The sequence below is a fragment of the Squalius cephalus genome (assembly GCF_949319135.1).
Source record: "Squalius cephalus genome assembly, chromosome: 23".
NCBI lineage: Eukaryota > Metazoa > Chordata > Actinopteri > Cypriniformes > Leuciscidae > Squalius > Squalius cephalus.
In genome coordinates this window covers 2,274,676-2,300,023 of record NC_137144.1, presented here as the reverse complement: position 1 = coordinate 2,300,023, position 25,348 = coordinate 2,274,676, and the positions used below count along the sequence as shown (strand labels likewise).

The 25,348-nt window shown below is 48.1% G+C and overlaps 1 protein-coding gene and 1 long non-coding RNA gene across 4 annotated transcripts in view; one reads left to right on the top strand and one right to left on the bottom strand.

Moving 5' to 3' along the window:
- Nucleotides 1-661: 661 nt before the first annotated feature.
- LOC307151152 (meprin A subunit beta-like) overlaps nucleotides 662-25,348 on the bottom strand; it is a 61,522-nt gene continuing 36,835 nt past the window's right edge. Inside the window, exons 16-18 of one of the 3 annotated variants that reach the window (XM_079859016.1) lie at nucleotides 24,353-24,412; nucleotides 11,673-11,732; nucleotides 662-1,272 (exon numbers count right to left, since the gene is read on the bottom strand). In XM_079859016.1, coding sequence (XP_079715142.1) covers nucleotides 1,218-1,272; nucleotides 11,673-11,732; nucleotides 24,353-24,412 — 175 coding nt within the window. In that variant the 3' untranslated portion in view covers nucleotides 662-1,217. The remainder of the gene's footprint in view (nucleotides 1,273-11,672; nucleotides 11,733-24,352; nucleotides 24,413-25,348) is intronic. The other 2 variants (XM_079859015.1, XM_079859017.1) reach the window with 2 other exon arrangements.
- On the top strand, nucleotides 1,486-4,530 carry LOC307151183. The gene is made up of 3 exons (XR_013819834.1): nucleotides 1,486-3,944; nucleotides 4,030-4,093; nucleotides 4,169-4,530. It is a non-coding gene; the product is annotated as an uncharacterized lncRNA (long non-coding RNA).

Sequence of the window (25,348 nt, the reverse complement as noted above, 5' to 3'; positions counted from 1 at the left end):
GATGTGTTGACGCCATGAAATTTAAAATCAACTTATTTTTCCCTTAAAATTATACATTTTCTCAGTTTAAACATTTGATATGTCATCTATGTTGTATTTTGAATAAAATATTGAAATTTGAAACTTCCACATCATTGCATTCTGTTTTTAGTCACAATTTGTAGGCTACAGTGTCCCAACTTTTTCTGATTTGGGGTTGTAAAATAATCTAGTTCATTACCCCTTTATTTATATCTAGAATATCATTGTGTTTTCCCATTTATGTCTCATTTTAGATTTACAACAAGATACATCAATAAATACATTTAAAGTCTTGCACAGTAGAATCACATCACAAGAGTGAACCCAATGTTTTGTCTCTAATACATTTTTGACACAAGCTTCTAAACTATATTGTCAGTTATATTGTGCTGTAACTTCAAGTGGCATGTACCACCTGCAAATGCCTCAAAACTTAGATTTGAGTAGGCTTAATAAGGTTATTCTTCAATATAGAACACAGCATGTAAACTCTGTCATGAAAATGCTGTTGCTGTTCTCAGCAAAATCATTGTGCTGCCCAATTAATTTTCTTGATTTTCTGTAACGTATTACAGCAGGAGTTGTTTTGTCACTAGATATGTAGATGTCACCAGAATGTTTCAGGAAGGAAGGACAGTCTCAGATATTGCAAAATTTTAATCAAAACTTTAAAGAGAGTGTGAAACATGAAAGAGATATACACTTGTAATCACTGGATATAGAGTTAAGATTAACATGTTGATTGCTTTATCACAGGCAAGTGAATATAGATACAATCTGTGTAAAAAGCTTAATTAAATGCACATTCATTGGTTTCAAGCACAGGAACTTATTCTTTCCATCTTAGCATGGGTTTCCTCTGGGTGTTCAGGTTTTCTCCACAAGACCTCTAGCATTCGTGAATGGGAGACTATAAATTGTCCAAAGGCATGGGTGAAAGAGTGAATGCGTGTGTTAGCCCTGTGATGGACTGGCCATCCATCCAGTGTTTTTCTCTACTTATGACCTGAGATGCTGGGATGAGCTTTAAAGGGATAGGCCATGCAATCCTGAAAAGGACAAGTGCCTTGGAAAATGGATGGATGGATTTAATGGAATCATACTCAGAAGGCTGAAGATAGATGCAGTGCTTTGACAATGACTACAACTCTTGTGTAGTCAGACACTGGGTAGTGATTAATAGTGGCTTCTCATGTTTAATTCACCAGGAAAATGAAGCAAAACACCAAAAGGATCATAGAAGAAACAGTCCTAAATGGAAAACATTAATTTCATCACATTTTTGGAGTGTTCATGCAACGGTTTCATTTTACTAAGTGTATCATTATAAAATGGTCCTGGGTTCAAAGCAGTGTGCTGAAATCTACAATACTGCAGGAGCAACTATGATGCAAAACACTTATTCACTATATCACCATTATTAGCAGATTTTTTTTATTTATTAGTTATGTTATTTTTGGGGACTGTGGCTGAATTAAGAATAACATACTAGCATACCAATCACTATAAATATATTGCAGAAATAGTGAGAGTAGTGTGGTAGTATGCTATTTTGAATTCAGCGTATGTCTAGCAGAAAAATGCAACCATAAATTTGCTTATTAAAATATTTTAGTAAAAATAAGTTTTAACATGTGGTCTCTCTTTAACTTGTGAATGTATGTGTAGCAGATTGGGTATTTCCCTCTGTTTCTCCCCCTGGTGGAGAATGGGAATAATCTCCCCATAGACTCAGCTGTGTTAGAAACCGGCTGGTTACTCATTATCATGATTGCACTTATAATAAAAGCAAGACACCCATAGCAGAGTTTTTTTTAGCTGTTTCTGGTTACTCTCTCGCTGTCCCTTTTTCTGCCTTTTCCTGATGGAGTCGTGTAGTTTGGTCGCTTATTTGTACAATCTCAGGTATGTGGATGGGTGTAAAGTGATAGGTGATTTAATTTATTCTTTTTGTTTAATGTTGGTGTGTAACCTAAAGCCTGTTCTGCAGTTGCTACAGTGCAGTGAGGGCATGTTGCAGCATGCAGTCATTTTATATACATTGTCCTGATGCAGTGAGTATGATTTTTTTGGGGGATTCTGTTGATTTAAAAAGTGTTTAAATCTCACTGTTGTGAATGTGTGTGCAGGTTGAGGGGGCGTGCCTAACGGCGTGCTTCCAGCTCAGAGCCGTGTAAGTGCATCTGTAATCAGCAGGATACACGGACCCCAAACTACGCTGCTGTTTTTGTCTCCCTTATAAATTTGTTTTGGTTATTTATTTTTATGGAATCTGTAACTTAAGTGGGTTCTCTCTGGGACATCTGAACGGGGGTAATTTGGCCCACCTCCATTTGGGGTGCAGTGTTAAACACACTTGAGTGTGGATTTGTTTCAATGCCTTTGTCGTGTGGGACACTAATGTGTGGGTGTAGTGAGTGATTACTTACAAGGTGGGTCAGAGATTCTTTCTCCTGTTAGTGTCTTCGATTAACCCCCAGTTTTTTTTGTTTTTTTTGTTTTTCTTTCTTTCTTTCTTTTATTTTAATTGTAATTTAAATGCCTTCCTTTTGTACTAACATGTAGGTCATTAAGAGGTAAATGTTTGGAAGGTATTTATTAGTGATGCCTTCCTTTTTGTGCTAACATGTAGGTAATTAAGAGGTAAATGTTTGGAAGGTATTTATTAGTGAATGTGTTTTTTTCAATGTGAGAAGATTTTGTAATAAATTGTTGTTTTTAATTGTCAGAACCGTCTCAGTCCTCTTTGCCAAATAAACGAACCTGTGTTGTCTGAGTATATCCTTGGGCGAAAGTCCCAAGGTGGCGTAGTTGGCTACATTGAAAATCTTATCAGTTTATTTGATGTTAACTTCCTTGCTGTCTAGCTTTGCTCTTTTAGCCCCCCACTCTGCCACATTTGGCGTAGTCGGCAGGGTTCTTACTCAATTGAGGCTGAGACGTTCTGCTCAAGGTTGATTTTAATTTAATTTTTTTTCTTTAAATTTTTCTTTGGGAAGACAAAACAGCAGTAGGCTCCATTAGGTTGGGCAGGTGTTTTGAAGTTGTTTTTGTTTTTTTAGTGTCCCGTTGTTGTTTTTTGTTTTGTTGTGCAGCCGTCATGGCAGAGAACTTGTTTCACTCGTTTCTCAGTGTGTGTAGCCGTCATGGCAGAGAACTTGTTTCACTCGTTTCTCAGTGTGTGTAGCCGTCATGGCAGAGAACTTGTGTTTCGCTCGTTTCTCAGTGTGTGTAGCCGTCATGGCAGAGAACTTGTGTTTCGCTCGTTTCTCAGTGTGTGTGTAGCCGTCATGGCAGAGAACTTGTGTTTCGCTCGTTTCTCAGTGTGTGTGTGTAGCCGTCATGGCAGGAGAACTTGTGTTTCGCTCGTTTCTCAGTGTGTGTGTGTAACCGTCATGGCAGGAGAACTTGTGTTTCGCTCGTTTCTCAGTGTGTGTGTAGCCGTCATGGCAGAGAACTTGTTTCGCTCGTTTCTCAGTGTGTGTAGCCGTCATGGCAGGAGAACTTGGGTGTCGCTCGTTTCTCAGTGTGTGTAGCCGTCATGGCAGAGAACTTGTTTCACTCGTTTCTCAGTGTGTGTAGCCGTCATGGCAGAGAACTTGTGTTTCACTCGTTTCTCAGTGTGTAGCCGTTATGAGCTAGTGGTCCATCGTCGGGACGACGACGCAAATGGGTGGGGTGGATTGTAGCAGATTGGGTATTTCCCTCTGTTTCTCCCCCTGGTGGAGAATGGGAATCTCCCCATAGACTCAGCTGTGTTAGAAACCGGCTGGTTACTCATTATCATGATTGCACTTATAATAAAAGCAAGACATCCATAGCAGAGTTTTTTTAGCTGTTTCTGGTTACTCTCTCGCTGTCCCTTTTTCTGCCTTTTCCTGATGGAGTCGTGTAGTTTGGGTCGCTTATTTGTACAATCTCAGGTATGTGGATGGGTGTAAAGTGATAGGTGATTTAATTTATTCTTTTTGTTTAATGTTGGTGTGTAACCTAAAGCCTGTTCTGCAGTTGCTACAGTGCAGTGAGGGCATGTTGCAGCATGCAGTCATTTTATATACATTGTCCTGATGCAGTGAGTATGATTTCTTTGGGGGATTCTGTTGATTTAAAAAGTGTTTAAATCTCACTGTTGTGAATGTGTGTGCAGGTTGAGGGGGCGTGCCTAACGGCGTGCTTCCAGCTCAGAGCCGTGTAAGTGCATCTGTAATCAGCAGGATACACGGACCCCAAACTACGCTGCTGTTTTTGTCTCCCTTATAAATTTGTTTTGGTTATTTATTTTTATGGAATCTGTAACTTAAGTGGGTTCTCTCTGGGACATCTGAACGGGGGTAATTTGGCCCACCTCCATTTGGGGTGCAGTGTTAAACACACTTGAGTGTGGATTTGTTTCATTGCCTTTGTCGTGTGGGACACTAATGTGTGGGTGTAGTGAGTGATTACTTACAAGGTGGGTCAGAGATTCTTTCTCCTGTTAGTGTCTTCGATTAACCCCCAGTTTTTTTGTTTTTCTTTCTTTCTTTCTTTTATTTTAATTGTAATGTAAATGCCTTCCTTTTGTACTAACATGTAGGTCATTAAGAGGTAAATGTTTGGAAGGTATTTATTAGTGATGCCTTCCTTTTTGTGCTAACATGTAGGTAATTAAGAGGTAAATGTTTGGAAGGTATTTATTAGTGAATGTGTTTTTTTCAATGTGAGAAGATTTTGTAATAAATTGTTGTTTTTAATTGTCAGAACCGTCTCAGTCCTCTTTGCCAAAGAAACGAACCTGTGTTGTCTGAGTATATCCTTGGGCGAAAGTCCCAAGGTGGCGTAGTTGGCTACATTGAAAATCTTATCAGTTTATTTTATGTTAACTTCCTTGCTGTCTAGCTTTGCTCTTTTAGCCCCCCACTCTGCCACATATGCTACTGTGCATCACTCCTCACAACTCTTTATTCATGATGATATTATATATGAATACTACACATTATAGCACAGCCTCCCTAAACTTATTGCTTAAGAATTGCAGTCAAACTAAAGCAGATATTGATAATGTAGCTGATAATGATAATGGAGTTTTTTTTCAACATTTTCCATCCACATAAAAAATCTGACCATACAGCAAGAGTTCTCTTACGAGAGTTCTCTCGTACTGCGTTTGAAAAACGCTACGGGAAAAGTCTCTTTTCACGAAACACTGAAGCAAAAATTATCCTTTAATTTTTATATATGTAAAACGCGTTGCGGCAGCAGCAGACAGCTGAAGCAAGACGGCTTGTCCACTCATTGGCTGCTCTGCGGCAACTGCATAAGCCTATCGAGCGCAGGCTGATGCAACATCAGACCAATGAGGGCGCTTCGCGCCCTCCTCGCCACTTCCCGCCGAGACGGGCGTGGCTTACCTCTATAAAAGGAGCTCGAGAAGGCTGATTCACTTGATTTTAATCTCTTCAGCGAAGCACACGCATCGCTGGATCACGGAAGCAGCGTCGTTTGAAGCAAGCACTTCAGCGGGACGAGCCACTTGAAGCCGCTGGCCAACGCCGCCTTCTACAGCCGTACCTGCTGCGCTTTCCGACGCACATATCCTTTTCTGTTGCTCTGTTTTGTGTGTGTGTAGTGTTCTCGTAACACTCACCCCCTAAGAGAGCGGCGTCTTTCTAAAGATGCCTAAATCCTGCGGCTCGTGCAGAGCCCCACTCGCCGAGGGAGACGACCACGTCATCTGTGTTTCCTGCCTCGGTGAGGACCATGCAGCGCTCGCGCTCGCTGACGGCGGCTGCCCTCACTGCGAGCTTTTGCCTATGGTGGCTCTGAGGACCCGCCTGGCATCCTTTTCGAAGCCTGCATTCACCGCCGCGATGCCGCGCCGTAAGAAGCGCCGCTCGCAGCGGATCCCGGAACCCTCTCCAGCCCGACCCAGCTCGCCGGTTCGCCTGCCAGCTTCACCGGCCTCGCACGATTCACTCCCTGATGCTCAGCGCCCGCAGTCTGCCGCCGCGTCATCAGAGGAAATCGTCTCAGAGGCCGCGTCGGACGAAAAGGATTCCTGTTCTCTCCTGGCTTCAGGCAGCGAGGATTGGCCGAGCCCTGAGTATCTCGCGCCTCCTGCCCAAAAGCCCTCAAAGAGAGCCAGCATTGAGACGGAGCTCATGCGAGTACTCGCTTTGGCCGCGGCGAGCCTCGGCCTCGAGTGGTCTGCACCGGAGCCCCCCTCTCGCACCCGGCTTGATGGTAGCTTCCTCCCTGGTGAGCGCACTTCTCCGGAATCTAAGCCCGCTCCTTTTCTTCCTGAGTTACACGAAGAAGTTGCGAAGGCCTGGAACGCGCCCTACTCTGCGCGAACGCGCTCATCTGTGTCGCCTGCATTCTCCTCTCTGGACAAGGCGAATGACCGAGGCTACCTCTCTTTGCCGCCGGTGGAACAGGCTATAGCGACCCATCTGTGCCCGCCCTCTACTGGACGGCGGACTAAACCGGTGCTGCCTTCAAAAGCCTGCCGCATGACGTCGACGCTGCTCGCGCGAATATTCTCCGCCGCTGGGCAAGCCGCGTCAGCGCTACACACCATGGCTACATTACAGATATTCCAGGGTGACCTCCTCCGTAAATGGGACGAGGTTGGGCCTGATGCTGTCTGTATTGCGGATTTGAGGAGTGCTTCGGACCTCACGCTCCGAGCCACCAAAGCTGCCGCACAAGCCATGGGACGCTGTATGGCCTCCGCCACTGTCGCTGAGAGGCACTTATGGCTGACGCTCACGGAGATGGCCGATTCCGAGCGCACCGCGTTTCTCGACGCCCCGCTGTCTCCCGCTGGCCTCTTTGGTTCTTCTCTCTCCGAGTTCGTAGAGAGATTTACCGAAGCCCAGAAAGCGTCCCAGGCCTTCAAGCACTTCCTACCGAAGCGCTCTGGTTCCGCGACGGGTCGTGATAAACGGACTCCGCAAACCTCACAGCCTCAGCCTCCGCCTTCGGCCTCCTCTTCGCAGCAGCCACGACAGCGCAGCTCGAGACCCCGCTCTCGATCGAGCGCCCGGCGCCCCGACCGAGGATTGCGGTGAAACCAGAGGTCCCGAAGAAGTCCTAGCCCACCTAGGAAAGCGCAGGTGTGTGAGTCCCGTTGCGGCCGGCCTCCCACCCAAGCGCCTCGCTGTTTCAGCCCCAAGTCTCGCGGCTGTTCCAGCGATTTCTGCAAAGCGCAAGCCTGTACAAGTGCCCGCTTGCCTGCACTCAAAAGCCGTTTTTACGGCTACCCAGATATATCCCGAAAAGAGTGTGATTTCTGGTGTCCCGGCCACGGCCGATGGTGCTATAAATGTAGTGTCGATGCCCACTCCTCAGTGCCCATCCCTACACACAAGCACAGCCCTGCACTCAGGGCTCGCGCAAATAAAATTGACTCAGGTCGATTGCGCTCCCCACGTAGTAAAAGTGCCCACTACTCAGTGCCCACGAACACTATGTCTATCAGATCACAGGCTCTCTGTAAAAACGAGACCTGTGAGCGCGCGAGCTGCTTACACAAGCAGCGCGCCCCAAGTCCCGGCCACGGCCGATGGTGCTATAAATGTAGTGTCGATGCCCACTCCTCAGTGCCCATCCCTACACACAAGCACAGCCCTGCACTCAGGGCTCGCGCAAATAAAATCGACTCAGGTCGATTGCGCTCCCCACATAGTAAAAGTGCCCACTACTCAGTGCCCACGAACACTATGTCTATCAGATCACAGGCTCTCTGTAAAAACGAGACTTGTGAGCGCGCCCCAAGCAGTAAATGTGCCCGCTTCCAGCCCACATCTACTTGCACACACGAGTCCCACGGGACTCGCGCAGCCCTCCCTCACTCAGCCAAACACTGTTGTAAGGTCGAGGGCGAGCGCTCCGCCCGCTGTATTAAGCGCGCCCCCCGCCTCAAATGCCGCAGGCATAACGCCTGCGTTTGTGAGCCCCGCAGCACCTCTGTCGCACGGCGAACAGAGCGCGCTCTGTATCCGGCCCTTAGCCAACCATGCGGACGCATGGGCAGCGCTTCCAGGGGTTTCGGACTGGGTCTTAGGCATTATAAAGAGAGGCTTCTCGCTACAGTTTCATCGACGCCCTCCGCGCTTCACAGCGCGCGTCGAAACTTCGGTACCGCTGAATGTAGCACACCTACTTCGCGCCGAAATATTGAAACTGACAAGCAAAGGGGCGATAGAGCTTATTCCCCGAGCGCAAAGCGAACAGGGGATATACAGCAGATACTTTCTAGTCCCCAAAAAGGACGGCGGTATCAGACCCATTCTGGATCTCAGACGACTGAACAGAGTGTTAGTGAAACGCCGTTTCAAAATGCTCACAACCAGCAAAATTCTCGCGCATATTCGCCGGGAAGACTGGTTCATGTCGATAGATCTGAAGGACGCGTATTTTCAAATACAGATAGCGTCACATCACAGGCGATTCTTGAGATTCGCCTTCGAGGGTCAGACATACCAGTATACAGTCCTGCCTTTCGGCTTGTCCCTGGCACCTCGTACATTTACGAAATGCATGGACGCAGCGCTCGCTCCTCTCAGACTCAGAGGCATGCGAGTGCTGAACTATTTGGACGACTGGTTGATCCTAGCCCAATCACGATCTCAGCTCATAGAGAACAGAGCCATTTTACTCGATCACCTCGAGAATCTTGGTATCACGGTCAATTGGGCGAAGAGTTCACTGAACCCCAGTCAAACGATTCCGTTTCTGGGTATAGTTCTGGACTCACGGTCTATGACAGCACGGCTGTCGCCACAGCGCGTGCTGAACATTCAGCGCGCGGCGAAGTCTTTCCGCCGCGGCGCTTTTTCCCCGCTCAGGAAATTTCAAAGGATGCTGGGTCTCATGGCCTCAGCATCATCAGTTCTCCGGCTGGGCTTGCTCCGCATGCGCCCGCTGCAGTTCTGGTTGAAAGCGCGGGTACCGCGCAGAGCATGGGCGTCCGGTCATTTACGCCTCAAGGTCGATCAGGACTGTGTCACAGCCCTGGTGCCTTGGACGGCGAACGACTGGTACCAATCAGGTGTAAGCCTGGGGACTTCCTCGAGGGTGAGGATGGTGTCTACGGACGCATCCACCTCGGGATGGGGAGCGCTGCTCGAGGGCAGACCGTTCTTCGGCCTATGGTCGGAACGAGAAAAGCTCCAACACATAAACTGCCTAGAAATGCTGGCAGTGCACATTGCGCTGACGCGTTTTTGTCCCCACATCAAGGACCAACACGTCATAGTCCGTTCGGACAACATGGCAGTGGTGTCCTACATAAATCGCCAGGGCGGTCTGAATTCCATATCCCTGTACAGGCTGGCGAATCGCCTCCTACTATGGGCTCAGCACAACTTACGCTCGCTGAGAGCAGTACATGTGCCCGGGCTTCTGAACGTGGGCCCGGACAGACTGTCCAGGAACAACGTTCCTACAGGCGAATGGTCTCTACACCCACAAACAGTCCGGCTGTTGTGGGAGAGATTTGGCAAAGCGGAGGTGGACCTATTCGCGTCCCACGAAAACGCTCACTGCCCCGCGTTCTTTTCAAAGACCGACAGCGCGCTGTCCCAAAGGTGGCCGCGCCGCCCGCTATATGCTTTTCCCCCCGTCTCCCTCCTGCCACAGGTGTTGGAACGGGTCAGGAAGACAAAATGCCCAGTGCTGCTTGTAGCACCGTTCTGGAAGAACCAGACATGGTTCCCAGTTCTGATGCAGTTAGCGGACATCACTCCATGGCAAGTGCCGTTGAGGAGAGATCTCCTCTCGCAGGCCAGGGGCTCGATCTGGCACCCACACCCGGAACTATGGTCCCTTCATGTGTGGGCGCTCAACGGATACCCGTTAGTCTCACAGAGGGAGTCATGAATACCATCACGGAGGCTAGAGCGCCGTCGACCAGGCGGCTCTACGCTTCAAAGTGGTCGGTTTTCTCCGGCTGGTGTACAGCTCGGAGCCTTTCACCCCTCGAATGTGAGGTAGCGGAGGTTCTCTCCTTCCTACAAGAGCTGTTGGATAAGGGCAGATCCCCTTCCACGCTCAAAGTATATGTGGCGGCTATTTCAGCGTTCTCCGGTTCAACGCTGGGTCAGTCACTGGGGAGGAATGATTTAGTCATCCGCTTCCTCAGGCGAGCTAGGAGACTGAATCCACCCAGACCTCCGTCAGTCCCTATGTGGGACCTGTCTACGGTCCTGGCGGCTATGAAAGGTGCCCCTTTTGAGCCTATACAATCAGTCAGCCTCAAACATTTTTCCTTCAAAACAGTGTTTTTGATGGCTCTCGCTTCAGTGAAGCGCATAGGCGATCTGCACGCGCTCTCCGTGAGCCCGACGTGCTTGGAGTTTGGTCCTAATGACTCTAAAGTCATACTCAAACCTAAGCACGGCTACGTGCCGAAATCCCTCAACACGCCTTTTCGGGCTCAGGTCATTTCCCTGGCTGCCCTGCCGGCGTCGAGCGAGGAAGGGGATTCGAGTTTTCTTTGCCCTGTTAGGGCTTTAAGAACTTATATGTCCCGCTCTGCTGCTTTCAGACAGACAGAGCAGCTCTTTGTCTCGTTCAGCGGACGTTCCAAAGGAGTCTATCCAGATGGATAGTTGACGCCATAGCGCTGGCTTATACTGCCAAGAGCATTCAATGCCCGTTTGGAGTCAGAGCGCACTCTACGAGAGGCGTTGCCTCCTCGTGGGCTTGGTCCAGCGGGATTTCCTTACAGGATATATGTACGGCGGCAGGCTGGGCCTCACCGTCTACATTTATCAGGTTTTATAACCTAGAGGTTCCCGCCTTACAGGCTAAGCTTTTGTCGGTGTAATCTATTTACAGGCGCAATGCGCTACCGACTGTACTGGGCAGAACTGTGTAAGACCCACATTTTCCCACATTAGTGCAGGCTCCCTGCCCTGGCTATGTGATGTCATATTCGCGTCTGTGGACATGTCTATATAAGGACGGAGGAAACCCCTCCTGTCTTTAGACTCTCCCTGTGAGGTCATGTTAGCCTGCGGACGCTACAATATAGGGAATTAAGGCTTCCCCCTTATTCCCCGACTCTGTGTGAGTCTATCTGGTGATTATGCACTGTATGCCTGAAACAGCTTCCGGTGATCAGTGTTTGTTATCCCAGCACGCACGGCGTTTTACAAGGGGTTCCCGTAGCGTTTTTCAAACGCAGTACGAGAGAACTCTCGTAAGAGAACGTACTCGGTTACTAACGTAACCTCGGTTCTCTCTAGAAGAGGGAACGAGTACTGCGTTCCCTTGCCGTGCGTTTGGTTCACTCTGGTTCGCTTCGGCGATCAAAATCAAGTGAATCAGCCTTCTCGAGCTCCTTTTATAGAGGTAAGCCACGCCCGTCTCGGCGGGAAGTGGCGAGGAGGGCGCGAAGCGCCCTCATTGGTCTGATGTTGCATCAGCCTGCGCTCGATAGGCTTATGCAGTTGCCGCAGAGCAGCCAATGAGCGGACAAGCCGTCTTGCTTCAGCTGTCTGCTGCTGCCGCAACGCGTTTTACATATATAAAAATTAAAGGATAATTTTTGCTTCAGTGTTTCGTGAAAAGAGACTTTTCCCGTAGCGTTTTTCAAACGCAGTACTCGTTCCCTCTTCTAGAGAGAACCGAGGTTACGTTAGTAACCGAGTACGGTTGTGGCTTACCCCTCAGTAGGTTTTGGTGTAGTTGTTGTTGAACTTGTCTGATGAGGTGTGGGAAGAGCTCTAGAAGGGAATATACTGTTAGTGTATCCAATTTCCTTCAGAAAAGTGTTTCTATTCAAGCAACAATTTCCTAAGAATAACATTTAATGAATTTGATTAATTAATAATAATTGTTTTAAAAGGTATGCTACTGTATGTCTCTTTTTGAAATTTATTTAAAATGCCCCCAAAAATATTACCCCTTACCAGTCACCCCCAATTTTGGCAAGTGATGCATACATGACATACCCAAAATAAAAAGGTTGCTGCTCATAAGTCATTCTGAATAGACACATAATACACACATATTTAGAAAGCCAACCCTTGAGAGTTTATAGTTCAAGACTCAAAATTAACCAAACTGTTATTAATATTGAGATATATAAGCTCAAACATAAAAACAAAAACAACAAATATTAAGAATATATTTATTAAATGTATAAAAATCTGATTTGAATTTAGGATAGCAACTTATAACCACAACTAAAGTGTAGCCACAACTGTGGTCATGCTTCATTTCAAGTCTGAGGATGATATCTCGAAAATTATGCATTTTATGAAGCCTATTGTAAGACCATGTCAGGGGAGGATTTCAGAGAAGTTTTTTTAGAAGGCTACACGTTTCTCATCACATAGTTTATTGCCCTCTAAACACCCATTTACAGTCTCTGACTAATGTCTGGCGAGGAGAACTGCCCCATTCATGTTCTATTCATTTAAATCGACTAACCTTTCAAAACACCATCAAGTATTTGTATCATATTCCGGTCGCGGTTTATTATGGTTTCCATTAAAAAAATGATTTTGAAATATGTTATATTTAGCATTTTATGTGAAGCTATGGGCTATGTTTACCTATACCTTTATTCTTTATTCATATAAAAACACCCCGAATCGCACGGAAATCAAACAAAAAACACACATACTTAAATCTTGCGTTTATTATCTTCTAGTTTCAGGTGAAGAGATGTCACATTTTCGCTTTGTTATCACGGATGTCCAGAATGAGGAAGTGTGGACATGACGCGTCATACAGAAGAGGTCACGATGAACCACGTGAGATGATTGACATGCTGTACAGCTAATCATAATCATTCGAGGTCAAATCTGACGCGAATCAGGAAGAAGAGACACACATCTCGCTGTGTTCGCTGTTTGAGCTCTTCAGATCGCATAATTCAGTGGAAAATAAATAGAAATGTTTTTCTGTATGGCGAAATAATTTACTAACGTGATAATTAATATTTATTTCTCCAAATATGCGCACTATTGGACTAATAGCCCTGTCGTATGCTGTATATTATAACGTTATGTATTTGAACACAAATAAACTGGAGAAGACGAGAATGAATGTTGTGTGAGTGATTATTTCTATTAAAAATAACGATTGTTACAGATTAATTATTTTGCACTCCTGGCATAAATTAAGAAATGAATGTCACTGCAAACCACTTGAATCATAAACAGTGGTCAAATATCGAAGCTAGAGTCTTAAATCTTTCTTATAATGCTGAGTTTGTCCCAAGTAAGAGTGTGATGTTTTAAAGAGTAATGAATTTTGAACAACAATAATCCGGGATCACCGGTGATCCCTGACGAGCAAGGGGTTTTTTTGCAAGAAAGTGCAAAAAACATCTTCCAAAGTATGTCTTTACTTTATACACTATAATACACTTTGATAAAAGGGACATAGTGGTGGAAAGAAAATAGGATAAGAGGAAAAAGTATTTTACAAAGCTTTTGAGTTTGCTCGCAAAACTTTTCTGTTCTCTTGCTAAACCTGTTGTGTTCTCTCATGAAATGTATGTTCTCATGAGAGACTTCTTTGCGGTGCTTCGTGCTTGTGTTTGCACAGCATCACTTGAGTGATCTACGGAGCCCTTAAAAATATAAGATTGTGAAGAAAAAAAATATGACATGTACGTTCACCTATGAACACCTTTGTGTTCATTTGCAAAAACGTTTGCGTTCCCCAGAGAAACTTTACGTTCGCTCCCAAAACCTTTGTGTCCCCTCGCAAAAACTTTTGGGTTCCCCCCAAAAACATTGCGTTTCTCAAAAGATTTGCGAGTGAATGCAAAGTTTATCGGGGGAATCATTTTATTTTTGATTATTATTTTGATTATATTTTCTCCCATCTAATTATATATTTATTTTCAACCACTAAGTGCCTTAGGGGCTCTGTTCTACGAAACGTCTCGGTTACCTATGTAACCCTCGTTCCCTGAGTAGGGAACGGAGACGTTACGTCGGATGATACGGACGTTACCAATCAAGATGGCGCCGCGGATGGCTGCCTCGGTGTGGAGCTCTCCAGTTATTGTGTTGTTTTTGTTGGTTTGTTCTGTGTTTAGTCATTCTTTTCCTATCAGTTTCACCAAAGACGAACTACTGGACATTAGGAAACACACACCAGACAACTTTTTTACAGATTTTGATTACTCAGACGTTTTATTGGACATTCTCGTCGGAGGGGCAGCGGTGTTGTTCAAACGCGCGGTCAGACGCAAACGCGGGAAGCGCGCCGGCGCGCTGGTTAAACTCCGCGAGCGTGGCCTCCGCACTGCACTCCCCAGTATTCATCTTGCGAATCTCCGATCTCTTCCTAACAAAATGGACGAACTTATTCTCCTCACCCGCACTAACAAGGATTTTTTAAACTCCGCTGCTCTGTGCTTCACTGAAACCTGGCTGAGTGAAGCCATACCGGACAACGCACTACATCTGCCGGGCTTCCAGCTGTTCCGAGCGGATCGCATCGCGGAACTAACGGGGAAAACAAGAGGTGGTGGATTGTGTTTCTACATTAACGAAAGTTGGTGTTCAGATGTAACAACACTGAAGAAGATGTGCTCTCCTAATTTAGAGGTGCATGTCATAAACTGTAAACCTTTCTACTCGCCGCGGGAGTTTTCCTCATTCATTCTCGCGAATGTTTACATTCCTCCAGACGCGTGTGTGAGCGCGGCGCTACAACAGCTGGCTGAACATATAGCTGAAATGGAACAAAGGTACCCAGACTCTCTTTTAATCATTCTTGGGGATTTTAACAAAGCAAATCTCTCCCGTGAACTGCCAAAATACAGACAGCATGTTACATGTCCTACCAGAGACAGTAATATATTGGACCACTGTTACACCACGATAAAGAATGCGTATCACTCCGTCCCACGGGCAGCTTTGGGGCTCTCTGATCACTGTTTGGTTCATCTTATACCGACCTACAGGCAGAAACTGAAATCAGCTAAACCTGTAATAAGGACTGTAAAAAGATGGACCAACGAAGCAGAGCAGGATCTACAGGCCTGCTTCGATTGCACTGATTGGACTGTTTTTGAAGCTGCAGCCACCGATCTGGATGAGCTCACAGATACTGTAACATCATATATCAGTTTCTGTGAGGATACATGCATTCCTACCAGGACATTCTTATCATTCACTAATGATAAACCATGGTTTACTGGGAAACTCAAACAGCTTCGTCATGCCAAAGAAGATGCTTACAGAAGTGGGGATAAAATCTTGTATAACCAGGCCAGAAACAGACTGACAAAGGAGATCAGAGTTGCTAAAAAAAGCTACTCTGAAAAGCTGAAAAACCAGTTTTCAGCCAACGACCCGGCATCAGTCTGGAGAGGCCTGAGGAACATCACCAACTACAAATCACCATCCCCCCCATCTGTGGAGAATCAACAACTGGCTGACACTCTCAATGCATTCTATTGCAGGTTTGAGAAGCCCAGACTCACACCTCACACCCGCTCTGATGAGCACTTCACACATCCACCATCACCTCCTGCAACCCCTCTCCTCCCCCCTTCTGCCATCCAACCTGAGCTTAAGGTCTGCGTGGAGGACGTGAGCCGAGTCTTCAAAAAACAGAAGACTAGGAAAGCTTCAGGCCCAGACGGCATCTCATCTGCTTGTCTAAAAGCTTGCGCTGACCAACTGGCCCCAGTCTTCACACAGATCTTCAACAGATCATTGGAGCAGTGTGAAGTTCCCTGCTGCTTCAAACGCTCCACTATCATTCCGGTTCCCAAAAAAACTAAAATCACTGGACTTAATGACTATAGACCTGTCGCTCTCACATCTGTGGTCATGAAGTCGTTTGAAAGACTGGTGTTGGCCTATCTGAAGGACATCACTGGACCCCTGCTGGATCCCTTTCAGTTTGCTTACAGAGCAAACAGGTCTGTGGATGATGCAGTCAACATGGGACTGCACTATATCCTGCAACATCTTGACAGACCTGGGACTTATGCACGGATCTTATTCGTGGACTTCAGTTCGGCCTTCAATACCATCATCCCTGATCTTCTCACAGCCAAACTGACTCAGCTCTCCATGCCATCCTCCATCTGTCAGTGGATCTCCAGCTTCCTGACGGACCGGCAGCAGCTAGTGAGACTGGGGAAACTCACATCCAGGACCCTCACCATCAGCACTGGCGCCCCCCAAGGGTGCGTTCTCTCCCCTCTGCTCTTCTCCCTGTACACTAATGACTGCACTTCTAAAGACCCCTCTGTCAAGCTCCTGAAATTTGCAGACGACACCACTGTCATCGGTCTCATCCAAAATGGTGACGAGTCTGCTTACAGACTGGGGGTTGAACAGTTGGCTGTCTGGTGCAGCTATAACAACCTTGAGCTGAACACGCTCAAAACAGTGGAGATGATCGTGGACTTCAGGAGAAAATCCCCAGCACTCGCCCCTCTCACCATCATGAACAGCACTGTGGAAGCAGTGGAGTCATTCAGGTTCCTGGGCTCTACCATCTCTCAGGACCTGAAGTGGGCAAATCACATTGACTCCATTGTGAAAAAGGCCCAGCAGAGACTGTACTTCCTTCGCCAGCTGAAGAAGTTCAATCTGCCACAGGAGCTGCTGATCCAGTTCTACTCAGCCATCATTGAGTCTGTTTTAAGCACTTCCATCACTGTCTGGTTTGGTTCAGCTTCCAAATCGGACATCAGGAGACTACAACGGACAGTCCGGACTGCAGAGAGGATTATTGGTGCCCCCCTGCCAACCCTCCAGGACCTGTACTCTTCCAGAGTGAGGAAGAGAGCAGGTAAAATCATCACAGACTCCACTCACCCTGGTCACCTCCTGTTTGAACTGTTACCGTCAGGACGGCGACACAGATCACTGGCCACAAGAACATCCAGGCACAGGAACTATATTATATTATATTTATATATATATTATTCATACTACAAAAAATACTGTAAATATGTTCATAATCTGTAACATGCACTAGACTCCCACTGTCTAGTGTAATATTCTCTAATATTCTCTAATTCAGGTGATATTTATATTTATATTATTCATACTACTCAAATACTGTAAATATGTTCATAATATGTAAATGTTTATTCGGACTAAACCCAACTGTGACCCTACTTTTTACTATTTATACTATTTTTATTTTTATTCTTTTAAATATATTTTATTCTTAGAATTGTATTACTATGTTTCTTGTTGTATTTGTATTTGTATATGTGCACTGGAAGCTTCAGTACCAAGAAAAATTCCTTGTGGGTGCAAGCACACTTGGCAATAAAGCTCTTTCTGATTCTGATTCTGATTCTGATGACGACGAATGGGGTTTCGCTTAGAAAGCCTCTCACCTTCGAGTATATAAAACGAGCCAATGGCAATGAAATGCCATGGGTCTGCGGAATTTGCATAGCGTATCTCCGCCCCACGCCGGGGGTATATAAGGAAGTACGCTGGCAACACGCAAATATGTCTTCGCTGAGGAGCCGAGACTGAACTCAGGCGTTCCAGCGGTACAGCGGAAGTGGCAGGGAGACGTAACGTTTCCGTTCCATACTCAGGGAACGAGGGTCACATACGTAACCGAGACGTTCCCTTTCGTAGTCACTCCGAGTTACGTCGGATGACGACGAATGGGGTTCCCAGTGTAATCACGCCACCTCTCGACTGTCTTCCAGTGCCCTGCGTAAGTCTGAGCTCCCTGTCGAGAGACTGGCACGGACGAAGGACTCCTACTTAACACAGGAATACCAAGGTACACTGGGAAGCATATCTCAGTGGAAATATGCAATCATGCCCCATTATTAGCAGATTTTTTTTATTTATTAGTTATGTTATTTTTGGGGACTGTGGCTGAATTAAGAATAACATACTAGCATACCAATCACTATAAAGATATTGCAGAAATAGTGAGAGTAGTGTGGTAGTATGCTATTTTGAATTCAGCGTATGTCTAGCAGAAAAATGCAACCATAAATTTGCTTATTAAAATATTTTAGTAAAAATAAGTTTTAACATGTGGTCTCTCTTTAACTTGTGAATGTATGCTACTGTGCATCACTCCTCACAACTCTTTATTCATGATGATATTATATATGACTACTACACATTATAGCACAGCCTCCCTAAACTTATTGCTTAAGAATTGCAGTCAAACTAAAGCAGATATTGATAATGTAGTTGATAATGATAATGGAGTTCCCTTTCATTGTCACTCCCAGTTACGTCGGATGACGACGAATGGGGTTTCGCTTAGAAAGCCTATCATCTTCGAGTATATAAAACGAGCCAATGGCAATAAAAATGCCATGGGTCTGCGGAATTTGCATAGCGTATCTCCGCCCCACCCTGGGGGTATATAAGGAAGTCGCTGGCAACATGCAGATATGTTTTCGCTTCGGAGCCAAGTTTAATACTTCACTCCACAAGCCTTTTGAGTGTCATCTCAAATCTCTTCGAGACGAGCGGCTCTTCAGAGTGTTGGTGTGACGGCGGATTCCAGCGAGATCGCATTTCCTGCTGCTGGTCTGTGCAGTGATCTGCCGACAGTGAGTGTGTTTCTCCCTGGGCGTTTCAGCACTCTGTTGAGCTTTTCCAATCTCTAAAAGAGCTGCACCCGGCACGTCTTTTTCAAGACGGTTCGCCCGTGTATTTTCTATTTCCTGGATGTGTGTGCGTGATTCATCTGCTTAACGGTCGCGAGCTCTGTTTCGCGTGTTGGGCTTAATCACGCTCGTCAGCGCTCGTGGATGAGTCATGTTTTCATTGCGGGAACATGACCATCGCAATGTTTATAGATCGAGACTCAATGATCTCCATGTGAGTAGAGTCCCCTCTGCCACACCCCAATTTATCTTTTCCTCGAGAGGGGATACTTTGGCTGGTGGCCAGGGTGATCTGAGGGTTACGGTGTGGCACAACAACCGACGAGTCATTCCTCGGGCCACACCCCCCTCCACATTGCAAACCGTGGAGCTTCTGCATATGCCTGGTTTCCTTCGGGGACCCAGTGTTTTATTCGGGGCTCCGGCAGATGATCTCATGTCACTCACAGCATCACAAGGCGGGCTTGATTTCTCTGGAAATGAAGTTCGGCTGCGTTGCCTCCCACGGGAGTGCCATCGTTGCCGGGACTGATTCAGAGCTGTCAGCCATGCTTTCCCGGACAGCTGAAAGCATCGGTTGGAGTGGCGCTGCCCTCCCCCCGAGCGCTGTAGGCTTCGTCTGGATGTGCATTAGGACGCCTCCGCTCCGCGAGAGTCCACGTGACTTTTCGCGGCCCGCGGGCGTCCTCCGCCTTCGCTGCTTGATCGCACAGCGATCATGGTCTGTATGTTCTCTGTCACTATCGTGACACAGTCGTGCAGTGCTGTGTGTCGCCTGCGCCTTCGATGCAGTGCTGTCCCGGGAGTTCTGTCTGAACCGGCCGCAGTGGAACGCTAGTCCTTCCCTGGCCAACCCTGACAGAACGCGGAAACTCTAACCACGCCCCCATCCTGGGACGCTATGCCTCCCATGCCGGGCCTGGTTGTTCCGCCACGCACACTACTGACCTCGCTCAGGCGACATCGGTACCTGCGTGATCCTGGGTCAGGTGATGCCCACTAATGTGGTCCAGACATGGGTTTAGCCAGGTTGATGTGGGGTGGTCTGAGAATTAATTTTCTCAACTTCCCCATGTCCCGGGCTGGGCTCTTTGGCGGTGTGGCTTCGACCACCTGAAGCAGACTCGGGTCCAGCACCGATGGTCATCCATCCGTGCGGCCTCCTCAGTCTGCTTCCCGCCAAGCCCCCCTCCATGCGGCTGCTCCCCTCGGGCCTGCAAAAAACGGACCTGAGCAGGAGGAAGCCGCAGGAGGGCGGCGCTGCCCGTCTCCGCCCCTTAGACTGCCACGCCAGCCTAAGCAGCACCTTGAGGCGGGCAGCCTGGTCGGCGGGCTGGTTGAGGACTGCGCCCAACAGTCTTCGATCAATCCAGAAGCAGACTGAGGCTTCTGCACTGACGGTCATCCGTCGGTGTGGTCTGCTTAGTCTGCTTTCCGCCGACGCCGCCTCCTTGCGGCTCCTCCCCTCGAGCCTTCACTGGCCTGAGCACAAGGAGGTCGCTGGAGGCTGGCACCGCCTGTCTCTGCCCCTTAGCCGGCTAACACCTGGCTGAGCAGCACAAACCTGAGACAGGCAGCTTGGAGTTAGGGCTCAGTTCTTCAGGAGCTGGTAGCAGGACCACTCCTTCCCCCGCTGGAGGGTCGGGGCAGAATCTCTACAAAAGAACTGATGCTCTTTCTCTGAGCCCCAAGAGGCTGTGGATGACAGCGCGCGCCGCCCACGGGCCACGCTCCTCTCATCCCCCTCTGTCGCCAGACCCCTGCCAGAGCACGCCCCCGTGGGACGCTGGTCCTCCCCCGGCCTCCTCTGGCAGGACGCGGTTATGACCGTGCCCCCGCACAGGGCCGCTATGCCACCCTCGCCTGGGCTGGTCATTCCGCCTCGCTGCACCCCCGACGGTACGTCTGTGGTTCGAATAACCCCGCTGGCGCAGTTTCTGGAGGCCTGGCTAGAGCTTCCGGACTGTCCCGCCGGGTCGCGACAACCATCAGGCTCGGCTCCGTGACTCAGTTCGCGCGGTCTCCTCCCTGCCTCAGGGGAATCCGCTCACTATGGCCGGTGGCAATGCCCCTGTCATGAGAGCGGAGGTCGCTACCCTACTGGCGAAGGGTGCGATCGAGACTGTTCCTCCAGCCAAAATGAAGTCTGGGTTTTACAGCCTCTACTTTATTGTACCGAAGAAATCCGGTGGGTTTCGACCAATCCTGGACCTGCGCGTCCTGAACCGCTCCCTTCAAAAAAGAGGATGCCGTTCAAGATGCTCACAGCCAAACGCATTTTCGAATGCGTGCGGCCGCAGGATTGGTTTGCAGCGATCGACCTGAAGGACGCCTACTCCCATGTCTCCATTTTTCCTCGACACAGACCGTTTCTACGGTTTGCTTTCGAGGGACAGGCATACAGTATGCGGTTCTCCCTCTCGGGCTAGCCCTGTCTCCTCACGTCTTCACGAAGGTCGTCGAGGCAGCCCTTGTTCCCCTACGTGAACACGGGGTTCGCATCCTGATTTATATCGACGACTGGCTGATCCTAGCTCACTCTCGAGACCAGGTTTGCGAACACAGGGACCTTGTGCTCCGGCACCTAGCTCGTCTGGGCCTTCGGGTCAACTGGGAGGAGAGCAAACTCTGCCCCGTGCTGAGGATCTCTTCTCTCGGTATGGAGATCGACTCGGTCGCCATGTGCGCGCAGCTTATGAGCGAGCGCGCGCAGTCACTGCTGACTTGTCTTCGCCAATTCGAGGGCAAGAGTGCGGCCCCACTGAAACTATTTCAGAGGCTCCTGGGGCATATGGCATCCGTAGCCGCAGTAACGCCGCTCGGATTGCTTCATATGAGACCGCTTCAGCTTTGGCTTCACGATCGAGTCCCGAGGTGGGCATGGCAACACGGCACGCTCCGAGTCCCAGTGACTCCGACCTGCCATCAGACCTTCACCCCGTGGTCGAACCTCAATTTTCTACGGGCTGGAGTACCCTTAGAACGAGCTTCCAGGCATGTTGTTGTCTCCACAAATGCCTCCACCACGGGCTGGGGTGCCATGTGCAATGGACATGCTGCTGCAGGTTCCTGGACAGGTCCTCAGCACCTTTGGCATGTCAATTGCCTCGAGTTGCTGGCCGTACGCCTTGCCCTGCACCGCTTCCGAGCGTTGCTCAAGGGTCAACACGTAATAGTCCGATCAGACAATACCGCCACAGTAGCGTACATCAACCATCAAGGTGGTCTACGCTCCCGCCGTATGTCGCAACTCGCCCGCCACCTCCTCATATGGAGTCAGAAGCATCTGAGGTCGCTTCAAGCCATTTATATCCCGGGACACCTGAACCAGGCGGCCGACGAGCTGTCTCAAGTTCGGCCTCTCGCTGGAGAATGGCGACTCCATCCCCAGTCGGTCCAGCTGATTTGGGATCAGTTCGGGGACGCACAGGTAGATCTGTTTGCCTCCTACGACTCGTCCCACTGCGACCTGTTTTATCCCCTGTCCGAGGGCACGCTCGGCACGGATGCACTGGCGCACAGCTGGCCGCGGGGCCTACGCAAGTATGCGTTTCCCCCAGTGAGCCTCCTTGCGCAGACTTTGCGCAAGATCAGGGAGGACGAGGAGCAGGTAATATTGGTTGCCCCGTATTGGCACAACCGCACCTGGTTCCCAGAACTAGTTCTCCTCGCGACAGCACCTCCCTGGCCAATTCCTGAGGAAGGACCTGCTTTCTCAGGGACGGGGCACCCTTTGGCACCCTCGTCCCGATCTTTGGAACCTCCACGTGTGGCTCCTGGACGGGAGGAGGTAGGTTTGAGTACCCTACCACCAGCGGTGGTGGCTACCATCACTTCCGCTAGAGCATCGTCCACGAGACATGCCTATGCGTTGAAGTGGAACCTCTTCGTCAACTGGTGTTCTTCTAAACAGCAAGAACCCACGAAATGCCCGATCAGTGTCGTGCTTTCCTTCCTGCAAGAAGGGTTGGAGCGAAGGCTGTCTCCCTCCACCCTGAAAGTGTATGTTGCCGCCATTGCCGCACATCACGATGCAGTTGAAGGTAAGTCTCTGGGGAAGCACGACCTGATCATCAGGTTCCTGAGAGGAGCGAGGAGACTAAATCCTCCTCGCTCTCCTCTTGTTCCCTCTTGGGACCTCTCAGTGGTTCTAACTGCCCTGCAGAGTGCTCCCTTTGAGCCTCTGCAATCAGTGGAGCTTAAGTTCCTGTCTATGGAGACAGCGCTCCTGGTTGCATTGGCCTCCATCAAGAGGGTAGGGGACCTGCAGGCATTCTCGGTTGACGAAGCGTGCCTGGAATTCGGGCCGGCTAACTCTCACGTGATCCTGAGACCCCGGCCTGGATATGTGCCCAAGGTTCCCACCACACCCTTTCGAGACCAGGTGGTGAACCTGCAAGCGCTGCCCTTGGAGGAGGCAGACCCAGCCTTGGCACTGCTCTGTCCAGTACGCGCCCTCCATGTTTACGTAGACAGAACGCAGTGTTTCAGGACCTCAGACCAGCTCTGTCATGGTGGGAAGCTGAAGGGAAAGGCTCTCTCGAAGCAAAGGTTGTCTCACTGGATAGCGGACGCCATTGCTTTGGCTTACCAGCAGCAAGGTCGACCGTGCCCCCTTGGTGTGACGGCCCACTCCACCCGGAGTGTGGCATCCTCTTGGGCTCTAGCGCATGGCGCCTCGCTAACAGACATCTGCAGAGCTGCAGGCTGGGCGACACCTAATACTTTCGCGAGATTCTACAATCTCCGAGTTGAGCCAGTTTCTTCTCATGTACTCGCTTCAACTAGCCGGTGCTAGATTCTGCTCAGGTGTCTTCGCTTGCTCGCCATTCCTCTCCACGGACGGGATACGTGCGATATTTCCTCAGGTGAGCCTCATAAGCCCTGAGTCTCCTCCAGCACTGTTGACGTCTACGCCAGAGTTATGCCTCCGGCAGCTTTCGCGCTTGGCTAGGTGCCTCCATGTGCATGGTTCCCCCTCCGGGCGATCCCCACATGTGTTTTTCCACTGTAAGCCTCTTTGAGCATGTGTCTTTCCCTTGGCAAGCCACCTTGCCACCCCTGGGGTTGAAATATTCCACCTGCGGCTGGACACCCCAGTGTTACTCCGTATGCAGCCCTTCGGGGTCATATGTGTATTCCAAGTCCCCCCCTTCGGGTTGGGCATGATTGCATATTTCCACTGAGATATGCTTCCCAGTGAACCTTGGTATTCCTGTGTTAAGTAGGAGTCCTTCGTCCGTGCCAGTCTCACGACAGGGAGCTCAGACTTGCGCAGGGCACTGGAAGACAGTCGAGAGGTGGCGTGATTACACTGGGAACCCCATTCGTCGTCATCCGACGTAACTCGGAGTGACAACGAAAGGGAACGTCTCGGTTACGTATGTAACCCTCGTTCCCTGAGTTACGTCTCCCTGCCACTTCCGCTGTACCGCTGGAACGCCTGAGTTCAGTCTCGGCTCCTCAGCGAAGACATATCTGCATGTTGCCAGCGACTTCCTTATATACCCCCAGGGTGGGGCGGAGTTACGCTATGCAAATCCCGCAGACCCATGGCATTTTTATTGCCATTGGCTCATTTTATATACTCGAAGATGATAGGCTTTCTAAGCGAAACCCCATTCGTCGTCATCCGACGTAACGTCTCCGTTCCCTACTCAGGGAACGAGGGTTACATACGTAACCGAGACGTTTTTTTCAACATTTTCCATCCACATAAAAAATCTGACCATACAGCAAGAGGTTGTGGCTTACCCCTCAGTAGGTTTTGGTGTAGTTGTTGTTGAACTTGTCTGATGAGGTGTGGGAAGAGCTCTAGAAGGGAATATACTGTTAGTGTATCCAATTTCCTTCAGAAAAGTGTTTCTATTCAAGCAACAATTTCCTAAGAATAACATTTAATGAATTTGATTAATTAATAATAATTGTTTTAAAAGGTATGCTATTGTATGTCTCTTTTTGAAATTAATTTAAAATGCCCCCAAAAATATTACCCCTTACCAGTCACCCCCAATTTTGGCAAGTGATGCATACATGACATACCCAAAATAAAAAGGTTGCTGCTCATAAGTCATTCTGAATAGACACATAATACACACATATTTAGAAAGCCAACCCTTGAGAGTTTATAGTTCAAGACTCAAAATTAACCAAACTGTTATTAATATTGAGATATATAAGCTCAAACATAAAAACAAAAACAACAAATATTAAGAATATATTTATTAAATGTATAAAAATCTGATTTGAATTTAGGATAGCAACTTATAACCACAACTAAAGTGTAGCCACAATTGTGGTCATGCTTCGTTTCAAGTCTGAGGATGATATCTCGAAAATTATGCATTTTATGAAGCCTATTGTAAGACCATGTCAGGGGAGGATTTCAGAGAAGTTTTTTTAGAAGGCTACAAGTTTCTCATCACATAGTTTATTGCCCTCTAAACACCCATTTACAGTCTTTGACTAATGTCTGGCGAGGAGAACTGCCCCATTCATGTTCTATTCATTTAAATCGACTAACCTTTCACACCTTCATTATTCTTTTATCCTTATTCTTTTGTTTGAATTCAGCCATTACAGCCTTTCTTCTGGCATAATGCTTGGCCATCGACAGCTATGTAAATCCCACTATACATGAATAATCCACTTATTATCTTAAGTCTGGTTAAAAAAAATAAAAAATAAAAAAAAAATTATTAAGTTAGAACAAAAAACGAACTTTTCCAGATCTGAAGATTGAAACTTCAA